Below are 23,867 nucleotides of genomic sequence, written 5' to 3'. Positions count from 1 at the left end.
CCTCTGCTGGAAAATCAAATGCAGAGGGATCCATCGGTGTGTGTTGAGCATTTATTCTATGCCGGGCACTGCACACACATCTCCTTACGCAACCTCGCTTTATTCCCAGTGGCCCTTGGAGGGCAGCTCGTGTCTGCCCCGCTTTACAGGGAGAAGAAGGAGGTTGAGAAGCACAGGGGCCTTGTTCAAAGGCTTTGACCACAAAGCCTGAGCTGGAGGACGTCAGCGAGTTTTACATCTTTTCTTTTTAACAATGGGAACATTTTTCCTTCAGTGGGAAGGAGATCAAAGGCACGGGTCTCTGAGTCGGAGTCAGGGGAGGCCAGGGCCCCGCCTCCCCCGCCCACTGGGAGCCACTTCAGTAGCCCCCGACCACGTGTGGCCATTTATACCAGAATCTGATTTAATGAAATGAAATAAAATGGACAGCTCGGGTCCTCAGTTGCACTAACCGCATGTGAAGTGCTCAATAGTCATAGCACAGACATGGAGTATTTCCATCCCTGTAGAAAGTTCTCCTGGAAAGTGCCGCTATAGACAGTGTGTGCGCAGTAAGTCCCCTACATACAAGTGAGTTCCATTCCGAGAGTGCGTTCATAAGTCCAATTTGTTCCTAAGTTCAACAGAGTTAGCTTAGGCGCCCAACTAACGCAGTCAGCTATATTGTACTGTACTATAATAGGTTTATAATACTATTCATGCAAATAATACATTTAAAAACAAGCGCAAAAATAGAGAAAGCATTTTTAATGTTATAGTACAGTACCTTGAAAAGTACAGTAGTCCAGGACAATAGCTGGCATACAGGGACTGGCATGGAGCCAACAGGCAAGCAGAGTCACTGAGGGGAAGAAGGTGGGAGATGGTAGAGCTGAAGGATATTCAGCAATCAGAGATGGAGGATAAGCTGCGACTTCACTCATGCTTAACATTGATGGAATGCATGTTAGCATCTTTGAAAGTTTGTAACTTGAAGGTTCCTTTGTAGAGAACTTCCTGTACAAAGTTTGGGAAATACTGCTGGGAAGCTTCAGGCAGCCTTTCGTTGTTGCTCAGTCACTAAGTCCTGTCCTGCTCTTTGTGACCCCATGGACTGTGGTATGCCAGGCCTCCCTGTCCCTCGCCATCTCCCGGAGGTCATCCAGGTTCATGTCCATTAAGTCAGTGATGCAATCCAACCATCTCATCCTTTGCTGCACCCTTCTCCTGCCTTCAATCTTTCCCAGCATCAGGGTCTTTTCCAATGAGTCAGCTCTTCCCATCAGGTGTCCAAAATATTGGAGGTTCAGCTTCAGCATCAGTCCTTCCAGTGAATATTCAGGGTTGATTTCCCTTGGAATTGACTGGTTTGATCTCCTTGCTGTCCAGGGGACTCTCAGGTTTTCTCCAGCACTACAATTCCTTAGCCTCTAAAAATCTCATCTGTTCATAAACAACACAAGAAAATAAAATAAATAATAATAACAGATGTCCCAACTGGGCATTTGTGAGGCCCCACTGGGACAATGCATGTAAAATACAGTGCACTTTTGTGAAGCATTGTGCAAACAATGGCCGTGTCCATCCGTGGGTACTGTGTAAACCCTAAGATATTTTTGAACATGCAGGTTTCTGTGACCAATGCATTTAGACTCCAGCTGTCTAGAATCCTCCGTGAGGGACAGAAATCAAAGTCGCATAGCCCTGTGGTTTCCTTCACGTGTTGTCCTCCTTTGGTTCAGACGTGGCCCTGAGACCACGAGAATCTTCCTGGCCAGACTTCTCTAAGAGTACCAGTGCCAGTCCACCCAGATGTGCCAACGTGTGATTGCTTTGCTCAGAATTAACTGTGTCTTTTGCAGTTTTCCTCCCTCTGACTTGATGACATCTTGCTTTTGCAAGCTTCATTTTCCAAGTAAACTTCCCCTTTTTCTTTGGGCTTATCCAGCTGTTTTTTGCTCAGCTCAAGACTTGTCATGAAATATGATAATGATTTGCAGAAATCTGTGCCTCTCCATAAAATACGAATTTAAACTGCTGTTGGACAGCCCTCATACGGGTGCCAGGTACAGATTTAATTTCCATTCCAGAAATGTATCAGCAGGTGGTGGGTTAGCAGGATGGGGAGGACATTCACCCCATGAATATCAACAAATGGCCTTAATAGATAAATACCCTTGTACACACCGAGGCGTTTATTTTTGTTTACTTTTTGAGGAATTGAGGTCAGAGAGATGGGTAAGTCTTAGAAAGTTTCAATAAAACCCAGGTTCTTAGCATCCCCATGGCAATATGAAGCGTTGGAGTTGCAAGTACTCCAACTTCATTAAGAGGACACATGCCATCCATTTGTCCCAAAGACCCCAGGACACACGTTATCCTAAGTCTCAGTTTCCCTATTCAGAGTGACAGAAGATGACTCAGCTTGCAGAACTGTAGAATTCCACAGTTCCACAGGACCACGATGACAACCTCATCTCACAGATGAGAAACCAGCAGCGCAAAAGAAAGCAGTGACTTTCCTGAGGTGGTGCTGTCATCCAGATGCAGAGAATGAACACAGATCCCTTCCATCTGCTCTTCCATGGCTCCTGTCACACGCCCTCCTGGCATCATGCGCAAATCAACCTTTAGCAACTACCCCCTCCCCACCCCTGCAACGTCCATGGGTCTCAGAGAAACCTGTATGCAGGTCAAGAAGTAACAATTAGGGCTGGACATGGAAAATAGAGTGGTTCAAAACTGGGAAACGAGTACATCAAGGCTGTATATTGTCACCCTGCTTATTTAACTTCTATGCAGAGTACATCATGTGATGTGCTGGGTTGGATGAAGGACAAGCTGGAATCAAGATTACTGGGAGAAATATCAATAACTTCAGATACACAGATGACACCACCCTTATGGCAGAAAGTAAAGAGGAACTAAAGAGCCTCCTGATGAAGGTGAAAGAGGAGAGTGAAAAAGTTGGCTTAAATCTCAACTTTCAGAAAACTAAGATCATGGCATCTTGTTCCATCAATTCATGGCAAAAAGATGGGGAAACAGTAGCAGACTTTATTTTCTTGGGCTCCAAAATCACTGCAGATGGTGACTGCAGCCATGAAATTAAAACACACATGCTCCTTGGAAGAAAAGCCATGATAGAACTAGATAGCATATTAAAAAGCAGAGACATTACTTTTCTGACAAAGGTCCATATAGTCAAAGCCATGGTTTTCCCAGTAGTCATGTACAGATGTGAGAGTTGGACCATATAGTCCATGTTCTGGACCATAAAGAAGGCTGAGCAGTGAAGAATTGATGCTTTCAAACTGTAGTGTTGGCAAACTCTTGAGAGTCCCTTGGACTGCAAGGAGATCAAACCAGTCGATCCTAAAGGAAATCAACCCTGAATATTCATCAGAAGAACTGATGTTGAAACTGAAGCTCCAATACTCTGGCCACCTGATGGGAGAAGCCAACTCATTAGAAAAGACTCTGATGCTGGGAAAGATTGAGGGCAGGAGGAGAAGGGGGCAACAGAGGATGAGATGGTTGGATGACATCATTGACTCAATGTACATGAGTTTGAGAAAACTCTGGAAGATGGTGTACAGGGAAGCCTGGCATGCTGCAGTCCATGGGGTCACAAAGAATTGGACACAACTGAGCGACTGAACCACAGTAGCATTGCTGACTCTCCAGAAAGGCTGTTTCCTCTTGGTTTGTCAGCTGTGTTCATCATCACCGTTGCCGATGCCCACTTTTTCCCACTCTTCCATTTGGATCATCTGATGCCCTTTTATAGTCTCAGAGTATAAAACCGAGTCTCCACCCCTACAGCCCTGAGATGAAAGCTTCAGAGATTGTTGGTGAGACACGTCCTGTAGTCTGGCCTCATCTCTAGCCATTAAGGAAACAAAAAAATTAAAATGAAGAATGTAGCTGTAAACCTTCCAAATAGTTTTGTTCCCACAGGGAGCCCTTCAGCAGTTGTCTCTGGAAGGATGCAGCATTTTACATGCTCTCCCTGCCACTTTCATTTTTCTTTGCTTCACTGTTTTATGTCTTCTTGTTAAGGAGAGAAGGGCAGTAAAGCTGAAAAAGTGTCAGGAAGTTGAGCACTCGTCAACTGACTTTTCTTATTACTGTAGAGTTTATACTTTCATCTCTGTTTTCAAGGGTGATTGATCATTTCAGCCTTCTTAAATAACTTAAAAAATAGGAAACAATATACATGCCCACTAATAGGTATATGGGTCATAAATTAGCCACAGCCATGTCTTTGAACCCCTTCATGAATCACAGCCTTGGCGTGGTGAAGGGGCTTGTGTAACTCAATGAAGCCATAAGCCATGCCTTGAAGGGCCACCCAAGATGGATGGGTCACAGTGAAGTTCAGTTCAGTTCAGTCGTTCAGTTGTGTCCAACTCTTTGCGACACCACAGACCACAGCACGCCGGACCTCCCTGTCTATCACCAACTCCCAGAGTTTACCCAAACTCATGTCCATTGAGTCAGTGATGCCATCCCACCATCTCATCCTCTGTTGTCCCCTTCTCCTCCTGCCTTCAATCTTTCCCAGCATCAGGGTCTTTTCAAATGAGCCAGTTCTTCACATCAGGTGGCCAAAATATTGGAGTTTCAGCTTCAACATCAGTCCTTCCACAGTGAAGAGTTCTGACAAAATGTGGTCCACAACAAAATCTAGACAGGGTATTAAAAAGCAGAGACATCACTTGGCCAACAAAGGTCCATGTGGTCAAAGCTATGGTTTTTCCAGTAGTCATGTACAGATGTGAGAGTTGGTCCATAAAAAGGGCTGGATACCAAAGAATCGATGCTTTTAACTGTGGTGCTGGAGAAGACTCTTGAGAGTCCTTGGATAGCAAGGAGATCAAACCAGTCCATCCTAAAGGAAATCAACCCTGAATATTCACTGGAAGGATTGATGCTGAAGCTCCAATACTCTGGCCACCTGATGCAAAGAGCCAACTCATTGGAAAAGACCCTGATGCTGGGAAAGATCAAAGGCAAAAGGAGAGGCTGGCAGAGGATGAGATGGCCATAGACTCAATGGACGTAAATTTGAGCAATCTGCAGGAGACAGTGGAGGACAGAGGAGCCTGGCATGCTGCCACCCATGGGGTCGGAAAGAGTCGTACATGACTTAGCAACTAAACAGCAGCAACAATATCTTTGAGAGGATTACCAGATGCTTGCTTTTTGGAGGGTGCTGACTGGGAAAGGCGAATGGAACTTTTGAGATGATGGTGATGTTGCTTTCTATCTTGATCTGTGTGATGATTTCAAGGATGTACACGTATGTAAAAATTTATCTAGTGCTTTATTTCGTATAAGTTATACCTCAATAAAAATAAATGTACCAAAAAATTAAAAAGAGTGCTCTGCTTATTGACATAGAAACACATTCACTATGTGTGGGATGAAATGAGAAAAGAAAGCCATTGGCAAAATGGTTTGCATGGCATCATTATATTTTGGAAATTGAAACGGTGTTGGCAAACTAATGTCCCATGGGCCAGTCTATTTTGTGTAAATAACCTTTTATTGAGACAGAGTTGAACTCCTTCATTTACGTGTTATCAATAGCTGCTCTCATACTGTGTATAGTTTCCTAGAACTGTGATAACAGAGCACCACAAACTGAGAAGCTTAAGCAATAGGAATTCTTTTGTCTCATATTTCTGGAGGCTGGAAGGCCTTGATCAAGGTTGTCCATAGGGCTGTGCACCCTCTGAAGGCACCAGGAGAAGGGTCTTCTGGCCTCTGGTGGTTCCTAGACTTGTGGCAGCATAACTCCAGCCTTCCCACGACAGTCTCCCTGTGAGCACATCTGTGTCCAAATTCCTTCTTTTTACTTTTTCAAAACTTTTTATTTTGTACTGGGGTCTAACCGATTAACAGTATTATAATACTTTCAGGTGTGTAGCCAGGGACTCAGCCATACGTGTACAACATATCTATTCTCCCCAGGTGGCTCAGATGGTAAAGAATCCGCCCTCAATGCAGGGTTCCATCCCTGCATTGGGAAGAGCCCCTGGAGAAGGGAACGACAACCCACGCCAGTGTTCTTTCCTGGGAAATCCTGTGGACAGAGGAGCCTGGTAGGCTACAGTCCACAGGGCTGCAAAAAAGTCCAACACAACTGAACCTCTAACACACATTCTCCCCCAAACTCCCCTCCCCTCCAGGCTGCCACATAACATCGAGCAGAGTTCCCTGTGCTGTACTGTCGGTCCTTGCTGGCTATTCACTTACAATAGAGCAGTGTGTACATACACATTCCAAACTCCCTAACTATCCCTTCTCCTCAGTCTTCCCCCCGGCAACTATACATTCGTTCTCTGCAAATCCCTTCTTTTTATCAGGACACCTGTGGTATTGGGTTAGGAGCCCCCGTTGCTCCAGTATGACCTCGCCTTAACTAATCACGTCTGCAATGACCCCATCTCCAAATAAGCTCATATGCAGAGACGCTGGGGCTTAGGACTTCAACATATGAATTTTGAGGAAGCACAAGTCAGCCTATAACATGCTACAGCCTCAGAGTTGAGTAGTTGATCAGAGACTAAGCCTAAACTATTTATTATAGTGTCTTTACAAAAGAAGTTACCAGCCCCTGTTTTCAAAGGTGTGTGTATGTGTGTGTGTGTATACAAATGCATACAAAATTCGGAAGTTTGTTCACAAATGCATTAACAGAGGTTGCCTCTGAGTTACAGAATTATAGGCAATTTTAATTGCAGCTGTACTCAACATTTTCTACATTATTTGGGCTTCTAAAAATTATGATGTAATTATTTTTGTAATAGAAAATGAATAGTAAACATGCCTCTTTGGGCAGGAAGGGACATCATTCCTGTTTAGTCTCTCTCTGCTTCCCACATGCAGCCACCAAATTCTCTCCTGTCCGTTAATGGTTTGTTTTATTCCAACGCAAACCTCTCGAAATAGGCCACCGTTCTACACTGTTGGGAGCACTGAGGGCTAACACTTAGCAAACCAGCAAACTCGACTGTTTACTCACTTGGGCATAAGGAGCCTTCATGTCTTTATTTAGCTGCCTCTTGTAACTAGGGGAGAAAAGCTTTTGGCTTTTATCTTCTCATTAAAAATAGATCCTTTTATGATGATGGGATGGAGCAGTCATGAGTCATCATCTCCTGGGTGATAGGGAAGTGTGCGATGCTGGATCGGGCCTCGGGCAATGGGCCCCGAGATGGTACCTCGCCATCGCCTTGACTCCCTGGCTTCTTGTTGTTGCAGGAAACTGGACGCTTTCATCTACGACGCTGCCGTCTTGAATTACAAGGCTGGGAGGGACGAAGGCTGCAAGCTGGTGACCATTGGGAGTGGGTACATCTTTGCTACCACTGGTTATGGGATCGCCCTCCAGAAGGGTTCACCATGGAAGAGGCAGATTGACCTGGCCCTGCTCCAGTTTGTGGGTGATGGTAAGACTTTGGTTGACATCCTCTACTTCCAGGGGACTTGAGACCCTCACACTCTCTGCTTCCTAACTGACTTTCCAGTGGATCTTTGGGTAATGACTTAGCTTACCACAAGTATTTACTGAGTACTAACCACATGGTACCATGGTCCTTTAGGTTGCTTATAATGGAAACCAATTACGGACAACTAAGTCAATTAAAAGTTTATTTTAAGGATGCAGAAGTGTCTATCTCAGTTAATTTAGGAAGGAGTTGAGCAAATAAGTTCAGGGGGAAAAACAGGAACCAGGGCAGCCCTAGGGCTTCAGCGGCCGGAATTGATGGGTCCTCTCTCTGAAGGAGTGGTTCTCAGTGCGGGGCAGGGATTTCATCACCTGGGGATATTTGGCTGCATCTGGAGATATTTTTGATTGTCCTGACAAGGAGGTTATTTGATACCAACATCTGGTGGGTAGAGGCCAGGGTTGAGGGGTGCTGGCAAACATCTTTCAATGCCCAGGACAGCCCTCCCACAGAATCTCAAAACACAGAATTCTCTGACCCCCAAGCATACAGTAAAGAATCTGCCTGCAACACACGGGACCCAAGTTCAATCCTTGGGTCAGGGAGATCCCCTGGAGGAAGGCATGGCAACCCACTCCAGTATTCTTGCCTGGAGAATCTCATGGACAGAGGAGCCTGGTGAACTGCAGTCCATGGGGTCACAAAGAGTCAGACACAACTGAGCAACTTTGCCTTTCACATGTTTATAGTATCAGGGTTAAGGGGGAAAGCTCTGCTCTAGAGCAGTTGCGGTTCAGTTGCAAAGTCTCTGAGCACAGTCACGCTAAGTGTCCGACTCTTTGAGACCCTGTGGACTACGGCACACCAGGTTCCCCTGTCCACCACTGTTTCTAGAGCATCATATATATTTCTAGAACATCACATAACTAGGCTGTAATAAGTCCCAGTCTCTCTTTTCCAAATTCTAAATTTCAAATTCCAGAGGAAGGATTCCTGATGGATTTTGGGTCAAAGATTCTCTCTTGGACCCCTCAGGGGTGAATAAAGGGTGGGGTTACATGTTGTCCTAACACGACAGCTCCTACTATTTTCCTATGGGGAGATGAAAGAGAGGTGATCGCTATACAGGGAAGAGTTAGCAGAAATCCCAAGGGTTTCCACTACAATCCACCCCTTGCCTGCCTATCCTGAAAAAAGACCATTTCCACCCTCATGGACTTGCAGTCTAATGGAATGAGGGTATTTATGGAGCTTCCAGCTAACTGGACTGGCTCTCTCCAGCAGCATTTCCTTCTGTCCTTCTCTACTTTTAGTTGGGGATTTCAACATAGCTCATTGCTCCAGGACATGGTTTTAGAATCCTGTCGTGGCTCAAATGGCATGCTGGTTCTCCTTGGTCTTGCCAACACTGAGATAGGAAAAGCAAAAGCAGCAGAGATGGCAGGTGAACCCTAAAAATGCGTAAGTATGAGTAGGAAACAAAAGTTCAGGGTGTAGGTCAGAAGCTGCGTTCAAGAATGGGTGGAGGCTATGTTTGGAGATGGTTCCAGAAAATGCAGGACTTCCCAGGTGGCGCTAGAAATAAAGAAACTGCCTGTCAATGAGGGAGATGTAAGAACCTTGGAGTTGATCCCTGGGTCAGGAAGATACTCTGGAGTAGGAGATGGCAACCTACTCCAGTATTCTTGCCTAAAGAATCCCATGCACAGAGGAGCCTGGTGGGCTACAGTCCATGGTATCACAAGGAGTCGGACACAGCTGAAGCGACTGAGCATGCACACCGGCCAAAACATGCTGCTCATGTCCAGGGCTGGGGAGGACAGTCTGCCAACCACTGTGGCCAAATACAGTGTTGAAAGAGGCAGAGGTTTGTGTGTACGGTTGGTGTAAGCCTGAGCAAAGGGTATAATGCCTTACACCCTCTACTCCCAGATTTAAACCTTAGATTCTCACAGTGTCATCAAGAAGCCTAAATGTGTTTTATATTTAACTCCCAAATGAGAGCATCTGAATCTTTGGATTCTCTCTAGGGCATTGGTACCTTTCAGTCAGATCAACAGCCATGTTCTCTGCTGTGTCATAGTGACTTGTAGCCGTGTCGCCCAGTTATTGCTGTGACATCTTGGAAACACATGACAATTGGCATTTATTTTGCTCATGGGAACGCATGTTGAGTAAGAAAGCTTGCCTTGGGCCATGGTGGCGCCACCTCCTGCTGCTGCAAGCCTAGGGATCATCTCTATGGTCTCTGTTCCACCCGTGTTTATTCTGGGTCTCAGGTTGAAAGGGCAGCAGCTACCTGGGAGAAGCTCTTTTCCTGGCTGTGTTGGAGGCACAGGAGAAAGCACCCACCTGTGTGGGCACATTGCAAGTCTCAGCTTTCTTTTTTAAATTCTTGATTTTATATGGGAGTATGGTTGCATCAGGGCTTCCCAGGTGGCTCAGTGGGTAAAGAGCCTGCCTGCAGTGCAGGAGCCCCTGGGGATATGGGTTCTATTCCTGGGTCGGGAAGATCCCAGGAAGAGGGCATGGCAACCCACTCCAGTATTCATGGGCTTCCTTGTTGTCTCAGAAGGTAAAGAATCTGCCTACAATACGAGAGATCTAGGTTTGACCTTTGGGTTGGGAAGATCTGGAAGAGGGTATAGCTGCCCACTCCAGGATTCTGGCCTGCAGAATCCCACTGACAGAGGAGTCTGGAGGGCTACACTCCATGGGGTCACAAAGAGTCGGCCACAACTGAAGCGACGCAGCACAGCACGTAGTTGGATCAGTGATGCCCTGTTAGTTTCAGGTGCATAGCAGAGTGATTCAGTTCTACAGACACACGTGTCTATTCTTTTTCGAATTCTTTTCCCATTTAGGTTGTTACATTGATTGGGCTTCCCTGGTGGCTCAGATGGTAAAGAATCTGCCTGCAATTCGAGGAGACCCTGGATCGGTCCCTGAGTTGGGAAGATCCCCTGGAGAAGGGAATGGCAACCCACTCCAGTATTCTTGCCTGGAGAGTCCCATGGACAGAGGAGCCTGGTGGGCTACAGTTCTTGGTGTTGCCAAGAGTCAGAGATGACTGAGCGACTAAGACTTTCTTTCATAACATTGAGCAGAGCTCCCCGTGCTATACAATAGGTCCTTGTTGGCGAGCTTTGTCACATTCACATCTGCTAACACCCTTCTGTCCGAAGCAAGTCGTCTGGCCAAGCCCAGAGTATACTCTGGAGCAGGGGTGCCAACCTCTGGGATCTGATGATGATCTGAGGTGGAGCTGATGTAATCATAATAAAATGCACAATAGATTTAATGTGCTTGAGTTATCCCGAAACCATCTCCCACCCCCATCCATAGAAACATTGTCTTCCGTGAAAGTGGTCCCTGGTGCCAAAAAGGTTGTGACCGCTGCTCTGGAGGATGCTCGGCCTTGTAAAGAGGAGTTTGGGAGTTAGACAACCAGGCATGTGTGCGCAGGGAAGAGAAGGACACATCTGCCACAATGGTCACCTCCCTGTGATGTGAACTACCCCCTGACGAGGGTCTCGTTTCCAGCAGTAAAGACCACAGAGTCTTGAACGTGACAAGCAACTGGTCACTGAGGGCCTGGATGAATACATACACACATGGGTGAATGGTTAGTGTCAGGATGTATTTCATTGACAAGAAACTTAAATATGATGGTCAGCTGTCAAATCTGTCGGTTCTAACTCTACACCCACCTACCCCTGCTGTCCCTTCTGCAGCATCTTTTATGAAACAACAACATATTTGGGGAATAGGATATGCCAATCACCACACCAGATGTGTTGCATGTGTTCTTTAATTGAATATGCATCACAACTTTATAAAATTAAATATTGACTACGATCATTTTACAGAGAATGAAACAGCAGCTCAGCGGGCTTATCAGTCCCTTAGGGAATAAGTGGCGAAGCCTCTATTTTAAGGAGATTTACTGCTGATGAGGGTCAGTCATTTCAGACTTTTGTTTGATCTAATTCTCCAGAACGCCTGTCTAAGTTTGCTAATTAGATGCTTGAGATGTATAGGTCCCCGTGTGTGTACATGTGTGTGTGCTCTTGTGCACTCAGTTGTGTCTGACTCTTTGTGACCCCATGGACTGTAGCCCACCAGGCTCCTCTGTCCATGGGATTTCCCAGGCAAGAACACTGGAGTGGGTTACCATTTCCTACTCCAGGGGATCCTCCAGACCCAGGGATCAAACCAGCATCTCCTGTGTGGGCAGACAGGTTCTTTACTACTAGCACCAACTGGGAAGCCCACAGACCCTTGAGGAAGAAGTAATTTAGTGTATGTTGGATGATATCTATTGTCCCCATTTCCAAATGCTTCTGTGAAAAGGTTAATTTTTTTTAGCCTCAGTTTATTCATCTGCAATTGAATACAGAAATATTTACCAGATAAGGTTGTCATGAAGATAAAATGAAAAATTATATTTAAACAGCCACCCGGAAATAGAAATGATTCAGTAAATGTCATTGTCACCACCACCATCATCATTGACTCCCTCTCCTCCTTCCTCTCTTCCTCTCTTCCTCCCCCCCATCACTGTTGTCCATGCACAGCTCAAGGATTCAAAAAAGCATTTTTAGTGTCGTATTGGTGATAATATGGTCAAGTTAGCATCATGGTAATGCCGTTCTGAACAGAAACCTCCCCTCTGTGGCAAATAAAAAAACAGTAGAGGCATCCAGATAAACCAAAGAGTGGTTCCCTGTTTTAACAGAATGTCTAGATTCTTAGAGGTATTTTCTGTCCCAGTTCAGGGCTTTCCTGGTCAGATTGTCTGGATTGGGGGATGTGTCTTCACAGCTTCATCTTCAGAGACCATCTGGAGGCCAAGCCACGGGAGAGAAAATGACGTGGCTCCAGGGGGCATCTTGAGATAATCTTCCCGGAAAGCCACGTCCAATTCTGAATGTCTCTCTAGGAGTAAATACATGAATTAACACAGCTGCATAAATATTTCACTTATCTTATGCAGCTTCGGCAGGATTAATTATACTCCAAAATTAGACCTGGAAAGAGCACGGTGCTGAGCGGTCCCTAATTATTATTCATCCCCTGGAATGGAGTGTTTATCTCTTGTTATAGAGTAGCTTCACTGGACGATTACAAGTCTAATGAGTGTCAAAAGTATAAAAAATTTTCCTAATGAGCTGTGTAAATATAACCTTTTGAGTAGAGTGTTTGGTTATTGGGGGAACCTCTTATGTGAAGCCTACCAAGCATTTCCCTAGGAAAGGGTCTGCCAGTCTCCTGTAAGAGATACACAGGGTCCCGATAAGACCTTACCCTCCTTTTCCTGTCTGACTGTTGTGTACTTTCTGCAATAGTGGAGTGCACCTGCACACATGCTGTTGTGTCCAACTCGACCCCCATGGACTGTAGCCCACCAGGCTCCTCTATCCATGGAATTCTCCAGGCAAGGATACTGGAGCAGTTTGCCATTTCCTACTCCAGGGAATCATCAGAACCCAGCTATCGAACCAACATCTCTAGGGTCTCCTGCATTGGCAGGTGGATTATTTACCACTAGCACCACCTGGGAAGCCTACACACAGACACACACAGACACACACACACACACAGACACACACACACACACAATTTGGTGTCTTGAGTAGATGAGAGAGTGGTCAAGGAGAAATATGAAGTATATCATATTTTTAGTAGAGGAATGAAAATACAGAATAAGTCATAAAGAAATCAAGTAAGATTTAGACAGAGATTAGGATGGGCCAGAGTTCCCAAAACCCCATTCATTAGCTTATCCAGCAGCCAACAAATAACTGCTGGGTTCCTGGTATCATCCTGGCACCTAAGAGGTGACAGCTACCTGAGAACATAAAGAATGAGTAATGCCTTAAAAAATGGCATTTCTGGCTTCAAAGGAGAGGTTAAACAGAAAATCTCTTAGGCCCCATCAATCTCATGGATTTTGTAATTTTTATGTGATTCTGGGATTTGAAGAGGCAGAAGAAAATCATAGAGGTTAAAGGCCCTTTTGATGGATAGAAGCCAGCAAGAAGATATCAGGGAGAACAAGTTGATATTGTAACATTATTCAGAAGCAGGTGGTGTTGAGAAAATAGAAGGAAACCAAGATTTTGAGCCTATACTCAATGGTCCACTACAATGCCAAGTGCATCACAAATGATCTTTGTAATTCTTTGTACAGTGCTCTGGAGTAGATCTTATTACCTATGTTTTGCAGAGCAGGAAAACGAGGCTCATTTAAGTTACATGAGCTATAGCAAGGGGCTTCCCAGGTAGCACTAGTGGTAAAGAACCTGCCTGCCAATGCAGGAGACATAAGAGACGTGGGTTCGATCCCTGGGTCAGAAAAATTCCCTGGAGGAGGGCATGGCAACCCATTCCAGTATTCTTGCCTGGAGACTCTCATGGACAAAGGAGCCTAGAGGGCTATGGTCCATAGGGTCGCAAAGGGTTGGACTTGACTGAAGCAACTTAGCATGCACGCATGCATGAGTTATAGCAAAGCTTCTCCAACTTTAACCTAATCAGGACTCACCCGGTGATTGTTTAAAATTCAGGCTCTGTTCCGGTCAATCTGGGGAGCCTGAGAGTCTGCACTTCGAACAAGCTCCAGGTGATGCTGCTGATGCTGGTCTGTGGACCATGCCCTGTATAGATTTTTTGTTAGAGGTAAAAATTGAACCAGGTTTGCCTGATTCTAGCTCTGATCATCTTTCCATTCAACTAGGTTTCTGGAGAAGTCTTACGAGTGGCCAGATCACTTTAGCTACAAGTCATATATTTAGCTTTGAAAAGCATTTAATCTTCCTCTTATATTTTGCTCAGTTTTCATCGTTGTTGGTTTCTTTTTAAACTCAGAAAAGCATTACTTCTCTGGTGTCTAGTCTGAGTTTATTAAACAAATAAAATGAAATATATATATTTATCAAATATTTTTATGAAATTTATAAGGTATATCCCATTGCACTTACATTAGATACATACAGATATCGTATATGAATATTTGAAAGATATGACATGCATATATTCATCTTGTATTCTAAGGTGACCAACTCAACCCATTTTACTGGGACTCTCTTGGTTTTAAAACTAGCTGGTGACCCCATGAGAGTCACTAGCCAGTAACTCTCAATGTGTGGAATTAAAATATCTAATTTCAAAATAGAAATATAATTATAATAATTCATGTATATATGTTAATATATACTATATATTCATGTTTATATGTGTGTGTGTGCTCAGTCACTTCAGTCGTGTCCAACTCTGTGAGACCGTATGGACTGTAACCCACCAGGCTCCTTTGTTCATGGGATTCTCCAGGCCAGAATTCTGCAGTGGGTTGCCATGCCCTCCTACTTCAGGGGATCTTCCTGATGCAGGGATAGAACCTACATCTCTTAAATCTGCCTGCATTGGCAGGTGGGTTCTTTACCACTAGCGCCACCTGGGAAGCCCCAGTTGTATCATATTTGGACATACATAGTAGATTCATAGATGGAATATTCGCCAGAGCCCATCTATATCACTTCAGTTGGACTGGTTCCCTTTGTCCCTTTGGTACTGCAACTTTGTAAGCAGTCGTCTTGAAGACTCATCCAGTTGATAACAAATCAGATGGGACCACACGTCTGCTCTAATATCACTAAGGAACCTTGCTGTACTCGACTCTAGAGCTTCGGGAAGCACCACGCCTGGACAAGATGCTCACAGTTATGGGAAGGGGGAAGTACTGGGGGCCGACAGTGGAGAAGCCCAGTCCCTGCTTCCGAGTGGCTCACTGCTAACGTTCCTGATTTCTTTATTTGTCGGTAACTCTTGCACTGAATGTGCAGGATGGTTTTTGGTGGCGAGGGACCCCATGCAGCCAGCCAGACTCGAGTGTGTTTGTGTGATTGCAGAAGTCATTTGTGTATCTAATTAGGACTCATAAATTGCTCTGAGCCATGAAATGGGTTGCTAATATCCTGAACACCGTCCTCATCGAGCTTCCCAGCTTAATATCTTTGGGCCGATGTGCGAGTCTTGGGGAGACCTGGTTGCCCCTGCAACTTGGGTGGTGAGCACCACCCACGCATCCCTGCGTGGCTTTGTAGCCCGTCTTCTTAGGGCTGGCTTAGTGGAGGGACAGCCATGTGTGTGGGGGAGATCGCTGCAGGCCACCTCACTCCTAAATATTTTCCCTGCTCATCTGCCTACAGTATCTGAAATTGCATCATTTGGATTTTATTTTTTCAGAAGCATGGATTCTTTCATACAACATCCCCTTTAAACTCGGAGTCTCTTCTTCCATAGTCTCCTGAACCCATTACCTGCTCTGCTATCTGACCCATCCTTCAGCCCACACACGCCTCTGTGAAGCTTTCCTTAAAGACTACAGCTCTAGATATGCTGACAAACCAGAAACCCCTCTTGTTGGTGCTGTGTAGTGACTCAGTCACCTCTGTCTCTTTACGACCCCTTGGACTGTAGCCCACCAGGCTCCTCTGTCCATGGGATTTCCCAGGCAAGAATACTGGAGTGGGTTGCCATTTCCTTCTCCAGGGAATCCTCCCAATCCAGGAATCAAATCTGGTCTCCTGAGCTCCTGCATTGCAGGCACCTTCTTTATCACTGAGCCACCCGGGAAGCCTTTAGCTCCATGAAACTCCTTTCATGGAGAAAGGAAACTCCTTTAGCTCCATGCTTGTAGCATATGTGCGCCATTTCACCAAGCGACACAAGGGAAGGGTGTGATGGAAGGTTCTGCAACTCCTAGCTGCATGGCCAGTCTGTTTCTCTGAGTTCCAGTTTCCTCAATTAAGTGTGAGAACAGATGGGCTTCCCTGGTGGCTCAGTGATAAAAGAATCCACCTGCCAATGTAGGACATGCAGGTTCAGTCCCTGAGTCAGGAAGATCCCCTGGAGAAGAAAATGACAACCCACTCCGATATTGCCTGGAAAATTCCATGTATAGAGAAGCTTGGCAGGCTATAGTCTGGGGAGGGTTTACAAAGATTTGGACACAACTAAACACACACACGCAAATGCACACACATGCTGTTCTCCATAGGGGCTGCACAAATTTGTATTCCCACCAACATAGGCCACACACTTTAATATCCATTCTGTTGCCCTTTCCTCTCCCCTAGGACTCATTCCTGAGCTTTCGACATAGTTGATGCTCAAGTAAAACTCCTTGGATGAATGAATAAAGGAATACATGGATTAGAAAACACCATAGATAGACTTCTGTGAGGCTTACTTCATTCATCAGATACCTTCTCTGATGAAGTTCAGTTCAGGATGTTATTTTCTTTGGGATGAACATCAGGTGTCTCTAGGCAAGAGACACAGAGGAAATCACTACACCGCTGTCCAGGGTGACAGTCCTCCCAAGCCTCTGACCCATGTTTTCACTGCCACGCAGGCAAGTTCTCCTATTATCTAATTTGTGTGCTCTAGTAGTCAAATCTTTCTGCTCTGTTCTTTTTAACACACTTTTCTGGGATGGATATAATCAGCAAGATTATATATTAAGAACTGGAGTGGATCATAAACCCTGAGTGAGTCTGTGGTTTGTGATCAAGGAGGTAAATAAGGGAAAGAGTATTACCGCCTATTTTTAAAAATCCAGTTTTATTGAAATGCAGCCACATCCATTCATTCAGGTATTGTCTGTGGGCTGTTTCCCCTACCATAGCAGAGTCACATTGTTGCAACAGAAGTTGTAGAATCTGCACAACCCCAAATATTTATTGTCGGGCCATCTGTCGAAAACATATGATGACCCTGGCCTTAGACTGTCTGGAAGAAGACAAGGAAGGCAGAGAAGACTTGATATTGTAAGTTTTCCAGTCCTTCTAAGGGAAGGGAAAAGATCCAGATGGAGAAAGGAAGAAAGAAGGGACAGATAGGAAAGAGGGACAGGGATATATGAGGGGGAGAAGGATGGAAGAAGAGATGAGGAGGAGGAGAAGGAGAATGAGAGGAGCAGAAAGGCAGAAGGGGAGAGGCAGGATCAGAGAAAGAGGTGTGCCTGGGGACTGGTCAGGTAGCAGGCCTCCTGCATCTACAGCGCAGCCTGACTTGGTCACCTGAGCACATTGCAGATAACTCTGAACAAGCCTGGGAGCCATCCACTGCCCTCTCTGGGCTCCATGGTGGAGCCAGGCGCAAACCCCAGGCTGACTCACTCCTGCCTGGGAGCAGTCTAATCTGTCTCCTGCTGGCCTCCCCTGCCAGCAACTCTTCGTGACATACGTCCCGGTGTCCTCAGATGACTCAGCAACACCCTATGTCAACCAGCAGCCTCGGTCCATTTAAAGAGATAAAAGCCAAAATGAGGATGGGGGGCTTGGTGGGGGGAGGCTCTGAGGAACTACTTGCGGGGGAAGAAACAGGTTTCCATGTGTCGAAAGGAAAGTCATTCAAAGCTACCATCATTAGTGTTATTTTTATCAAAGTTTTTAACAACAGGTAACATTCACCGAGGAGCAACTATGGGTCATAAGATAATCCATCTTTATATGTATTAATTTCATGCAGCTCTCGTGGTTATTAAATGCCATGAATTATGACTATAAGTGTCTGCCTACAGATGAGGAAACTGAGTCACAGAAAGTTTGAGTCATGTGTCAAGCTATAGTAAGTGGCTGATCTGACCTGCAGGGAGGCTCTAGGGTCTTCATTTGAACCATTATGCAACATCGTGTCTCCTTCATCTGCCATAACCCTCCCAGACATCTCATTCGGCAGGTGTTCCCATCTGGGATAGATGGGATAGTTCCCACCTGGGGTAGAGTTGTGATTTAAAAGTACACAGGTCAGTAGCCAAGCTTCCCAGGTGGCTCAGTGGGCAAAGAATCTGCCTGTGACGCAGGAGATGCAGGTTTGATCCCTGGGTCAGGAAGATCCCCTGGAGGAGGGCATGGCAACCCACTCCAGTATTCTTGCCTGGAGAATCCCATGGACAGAGGAGCCTGGCGGGCTAGAGTCTATGGGGTCCCAAAGAATCTGACATGACTGAATATGCAAGCACGCATGCCGGTCAGCAGCCAGCCTCTCTTCCTTCCTCTTTCACTGAAGGATAAGTTGCCTGCAGGTGATACTGGACTAAAAAACTTGGCAACAGAGCTTGAGGGTGGGAGAGAAAGTGACCTCTGTTTTTTCCGTCTTTCCAAGGGGAAGGAGACTTGTCAATGCCCCGGGCCCTGGCACCACGGGAACAGGCTCAGCCTAATTTTTGAGATCATTCAACCCTGGCAGTTTGGGGAAAACTCAGGACCCAAAAGCAAGAGATGAGAAGGAATGAAACAAGGACAGAATGTAATTAAGAGGAGTCAGATGTTTGGCCCCGATACAGGCTTGCCGAGCAGCCTCTCCAGGTTCACAAAGACCGACTTACTTGCTGGAATTGCTTGTTCCCCACAGAGCTCCTCAGAGCTGCATAATCCCCAGCATTTCAGGAAGTTATTGTTCCTTGCTAAACGTATTTTAATCAAATTGAGTCTTCAAAGGCAGAAATCACAGTTTAGGCTAAGCAAAGCCACTCTGTAATCACAAACTCCGTGATCAGGTGAGCAGGGACTGGGTGCCGTTGGCAAAACCCCTCAACTTATTCACACAATTGCCCATTCATTCATTCTCCCTGTAGACATCCATCCAACAAAGAATAACTGAGCAGCTTCTAAGAGCCAGGTGGTGGGACATAAAAATGAGGAAAGGTTTTGCCATCTTGCCATCGACAGTTACCTTACTTTGAAAGACACTTTGGGCACTTCTGTATTCATCAGACTCAGTTAGGGAAATGTTGAAAGCAGGCTTTCCTGGGGGCTCAGACAGTAAAGAATCTGCCTGCAATGCGGCAGACCCAGGTTCAGTTCCTGAGTTGGGAAGATCCCCTGGAGGAGGAAATGGCAACTCACTCCAGTATTTTTGCCTGGAGGATTCCATAGACAGAGGAGCCTGGTGCAGATTCCTAATTACTCACCCTTCAGGGCATTTTTACATCTTCTCTGAGTGATTCTAATACACAATAAAACTAAGAACCACTCTTTATTAATTTTTTAATTTTAAGAATTTTTTTATTGATTTTGAGTTATTACATTTGCATAGCCTTTGTAAATAGTAATAAGATTTTCTTTATAATTTCTTTTTAAAGTTAGTTTCTATTGGAGTTTAGTTGCTTTACAATACTGTGTTAATTTCTGCTGTACAGCAAAGTAGATCAGCTGTATGTATGCATATGCCTGTGTGTGTCAATAACCCCCTTTTATGGGTTTTCTGCCCACTTAGGTCACCTCAGATCACTGAGTAGGGAGACTTGGGTTCAATCCCTGGGTTGGAAAGATACCCTGGAGGAGGGCATGGCAACCCACTCCAGTATTCTTGCCTGGAGAATCCCATGGACAGGGGAGCCTGGAGGGCTACAGTCCATGGGGTCACAAAGAGTCAGACATGACTGAGCAACTAAGCACATAGAATTTTTCTCAATCCCACATATATGCATTGATATCCACTATTTGTGTTTCTGATTTACTTCACTCTGTATGGCAGTTTCCAGGTCCCTCCGTGTCTCTACTAATGACTCAATTTCACTCCTTCTTAAGAACCACTCTTTATTATTTTTTAATTTAATTTAATTTATTTTTTCAATTTATTTTAATTGGAGGCTAATTACTTAAGAACCACTCTTTCGAATAACAATATTTATCATGTAGAAGCCTCTTATTCTTCGATTGGCAAGTACTGGTTATCAACGTCAGTAGCCAACAGACCCCACCCATTTGGTCTGTGAAATTGGATCTTGGCTCTTATGTTTTGTTCATCCTCCTTCTCTCAAAGCTCTTAGGCTTCCATCTCCAGAAACCTTGATGATTGTGCAAACCTGAGGAAGATGTGGTGTGGAACTTGTAAGCATTAGCCTGCACACTGACCACAAAAAGGAGATACTGGGCTAGACTGTGAGCAAAAGTGGTTGTTCAGAAAGGGATAAAATAGATATGAAAGTGTCTGTTGCTTCTAAAGATTTCATTTTCATGTGTTGACCATAATAACAAAGTTAAAAATAAAGCAGGCAAGACTGAAAGACCCACATTTAGGCAGAAAATGAGTCAGTGTTTCTATTGATTAAATTCTATCTGGAACCAAGTTTGGATGCGGTGGTTATCCTGATGCAGATGCAGTCTCACTGGAACGCACTAGGAATGTGTGGCCAGAGGCCATTACTACAGATTAACTGAATCTAATTTTTTCCTATGGATGTCATGAATGCTCCTCACTCCACGTGGGTGACTTCTACATGCATCCAAACCTCACATATACACAGAGTACCAGCTTGGATGATATATACCAAGTTCAGTTCAGTCCCTCGTCATGTCCGACTCAGAAACCCTATAGACTGCAGCACCCCAGGCTTCCCCGTCCATCACCAACTCCCGGAGCTTGCTCAAACTCATGTCCATCGAGTCGGTTGATGCCTTCCAACCATCTCATCCTCTGTCATCCCCTTCTCCTCCTGCCTTCAATCTTTCCCAGCATGAGGGGCTTTTCCAGGTGTTGGCTCTTCACATCATGTGGCCAAAGTATTGGAGCTTCAACTTCAGCATCAGTCCTTCCAGTGAATATTCAGGACTGATTTCCTTTAGGATTGACTGGTTTGATCTCCTTGCAGTACAAGGAACTCTCAAGAGTCTTCTCCAACACCACAGTTCAAAAGCATCACCCAAAGGGAGTGATGATAAACAACCATTTTGATGCCTCAGCCGCTAAGTCACTTTGAGTCTCCTGTGATCTAAAAACTAAGTCCAGGGCAAACTACTCATTTGGAAATGAAATATTTTCAAAGGAAGAAATGTGCTGATCCTAAGCGTAGATTAGCAATAAAGGGCTTAACTGCTTCTTCACTGGCCTGTGACCAGATGGTACCATAAAAATTAGACTTGTTTATCTCCCTCCTAATTTTAACTGGAGACATATTTGAAATAGTAACGGAATGGTACTTACTGAAAAAACAGATAAAATCTGTAAATATCCTAGAGAACCATCAATTCTCCCTTTCTGTTAGAGCTCCAAGGGTTTTCATTTGCGTGAGTTCACAGTGAATTTCTCGATAGGTCTCTTGAGATCCGGAGTTGCAGTCTTTAGTATCAGTCTGACACCAGTATTAGGACAAGGTCAGAGGTGCCAAATTCTTGCCTGACAAGCAGTGAATCGCTCAAACCAGGGAGAGTCAAATGTCGAGAGAGCCATCAGAGGTGAAATAAGACGTAATGAATGGTTTGCTGGTAAGTCAAACACTGATGTCGCAGAAATTTAGGTAGGATTTATGAGATGGATAAACAGTAGCCTCAGATCCCTCTCAGTCTACATTTTTAAAAACATTTTGACTTGGAAAAGGAATATAATATACATATAAAATCACCCCAACCTACTACCTTACCATAATTATTTTCAATTTGTTTGTTATCTTCTGAACTTTGTTACTTGCGGACATGTTTCTTTAAGTGAGTATAATTATTAATTATATACATTTTTATATTCTACTGTTTTCACTTGCCAGTATATTTTAAACATTTTTTTCACAGTGTTACATAATCAAATCCTCACAATTATTTAAATTTTTGCATAAAATGTCATAGTCATTATTAATGACTAGTCATTATTAAACCATAATTCATTACATGGTTTTCCTAACATTAAACATTTCTTTTTCTTTTTTCTTTGCTAGTGTAGATAATGCTGGAATGAACGTCTTTCTGCCCATTTTTTTTTCTTTTGATTGTTTATTTGTAACAAGCCCTTAGATGTAGAATTTGAAGCATTAATAGCTATAAGCATCTCTAATATTCTTATTCTATAGTTTGATATTAGTGCCCAAAAGGTTTGTTCCCACTGAAAAGTGCTTCCAGTTAAGAATCAATGGGTCAATTTTGCGATTATCTAGTAACATTGAGTGTTGTCATTTATTTTGATATTTTAGAAGGTGTAATGTTGCCTTAATTTGAATTCCTTCAAATACTGGTAAAAATGAAAAAAAAAAAATGAGCTGTCTTTCCATCTTTTGAGAACATCTAACTACTTCTAGGAGAAGGCAATGGCACCCCACTCCAGTGCTCTTGCCTGGAAAATCCCATGGATGGAGGAGCCTGGTAGGCTGCAGTCCATGGGGTCGCTAAGAGTCGGACACGACTGAGCGACTTCACTTTCACTTTTCACTTTCATGCATTGGAGAAGGAAATGGTCACCCACTCCAGTGTTCTTTCCTGGAGAATCCCAGGGATGGGAGAGCCTGGTGGGCTGCCATCTATGGGGTCACACAGAGTCGGACACGACTGAAGCGACTTAGCAGCAACTATTTTTACATACAAATTTTAATGGACATTTTGTATATCCTAATCACTTACTATAATGTTAGTGGTACCGTCTCACACAAAAAGTCATAAATTTAGCAGCTAGAGTTACAGTTAAGAACAAAGGCTTTGGGTTCAAATATAATAACTGATCTTTACCAGCTCTATGACCTTGGGAAATTCACTTACCCTTTCTAAGTGGCAGTTTCCACTTCTTTCAACTGGGGATTGTAATAGCACCAACCTCACCAAGTTAAATAGTAAAATTGGTATATACCCATCAAGCAATAGGTACCCAATAAGTATCATAGATGATACCAATGGTCAAATTAGTATTTTTTTCATATTTATACATATAAATTTTATTCATATTTATACATATAAATACTTTTAATCATTTTATTTCCTTTTTGATTGCATAAATCAGGATCCTGAAAATTGTGGCCCACATTGGCCTGTTGTCTGTCTTTATAAATAAAGTTTTATTGGAATACATCCCACCCATTAACGCACTGCGTGTTTTTACAGCTGCTTTAGAGCTGCAAGGGCAGAGGTGAGCAGTTGTGACAGAGACCATATGGCTCATAAAGCTGAAAATATTTACTAATTAGCCCTTTACAGGAAAAGATTGTGGACCTCTGGCTTAAGTTATAAAAGGAAAGCATGTTCTTATAAAACAATTCCAACATATGGAAGAATTTAACATAGCTCGTGCCCCTTCATCCTTTAAGATATTTTTCTTTGTAAAAAAAAAACAAGTTCATATTTCTTTATAAACGATTTTTTTTCCTCTTTAAAAAATCTGCTTCCTTTCACTTTCTTGTTATTCTTTATCTTGACCCCCAAAGTGGAAAAATGCCTTAGACCTCTCCTATGCCACTCTTCTCTTTTTTTTCCTTCTGTGGACTGTACTATAAGTCAACCCTGGTATCTTTGAGGAATTCCTTCCAGGATCCCCACTGGATACCAAAATCCACAGATGCTCGAATCCCTTATATAAAATGGGGTAGTATTTGCATATAACCTACGCACATTCTCCCATAGACTTTAAATCATCTCTAGGTTACTTTTAATACCTTATACAATG

General features: G+C 44.1%; 1 protein-coding gene across 2 annotated transcripts in view; it reads left to right on the top strand.

The window, feature by feature from the left end:
* GRIN2A (glutamate ionotropic receptor NMDA type subunit 2A) overlaps window positions 1-23,867 on the top strand; it is a 420,050-nt gene that overhangs the window by 373,573 nt on the left and 22,610 nt on the right. For both annotated transcript variants that reach the window (XM_065920287.1, XM_065920288.1), the window contains exon 10: window positions 7,252-7,439. In XM_065920287.1, the coding sequence (XP_065776359.1) occupies window positions 7,252-7,439 (188 nt within the window). The remainder of the gene's footprint in view (window positions 1-7,251; window positions 7,440-23,867) is intronic.

Source organism: Muntiacus reevesi, chromosome 2 (genome assembly GCF_963930625.1).
Source record: "Muntiacus reevesi chromosome 2, mMunRee1.1, whole genome shotgun sequence".
NCBI classification, from domain to species: domain Eukaryota; kingdom Metazoa; phylum Chordata; class Mammalia; order Artiodactyla; family Cervidae; genus Muntiacus; species Muntiacus reevesi.
Note: the sequence above shows the minus strand (reverse complement) of the source record. Positions and strands in the feature narration are given on the sequence as shown.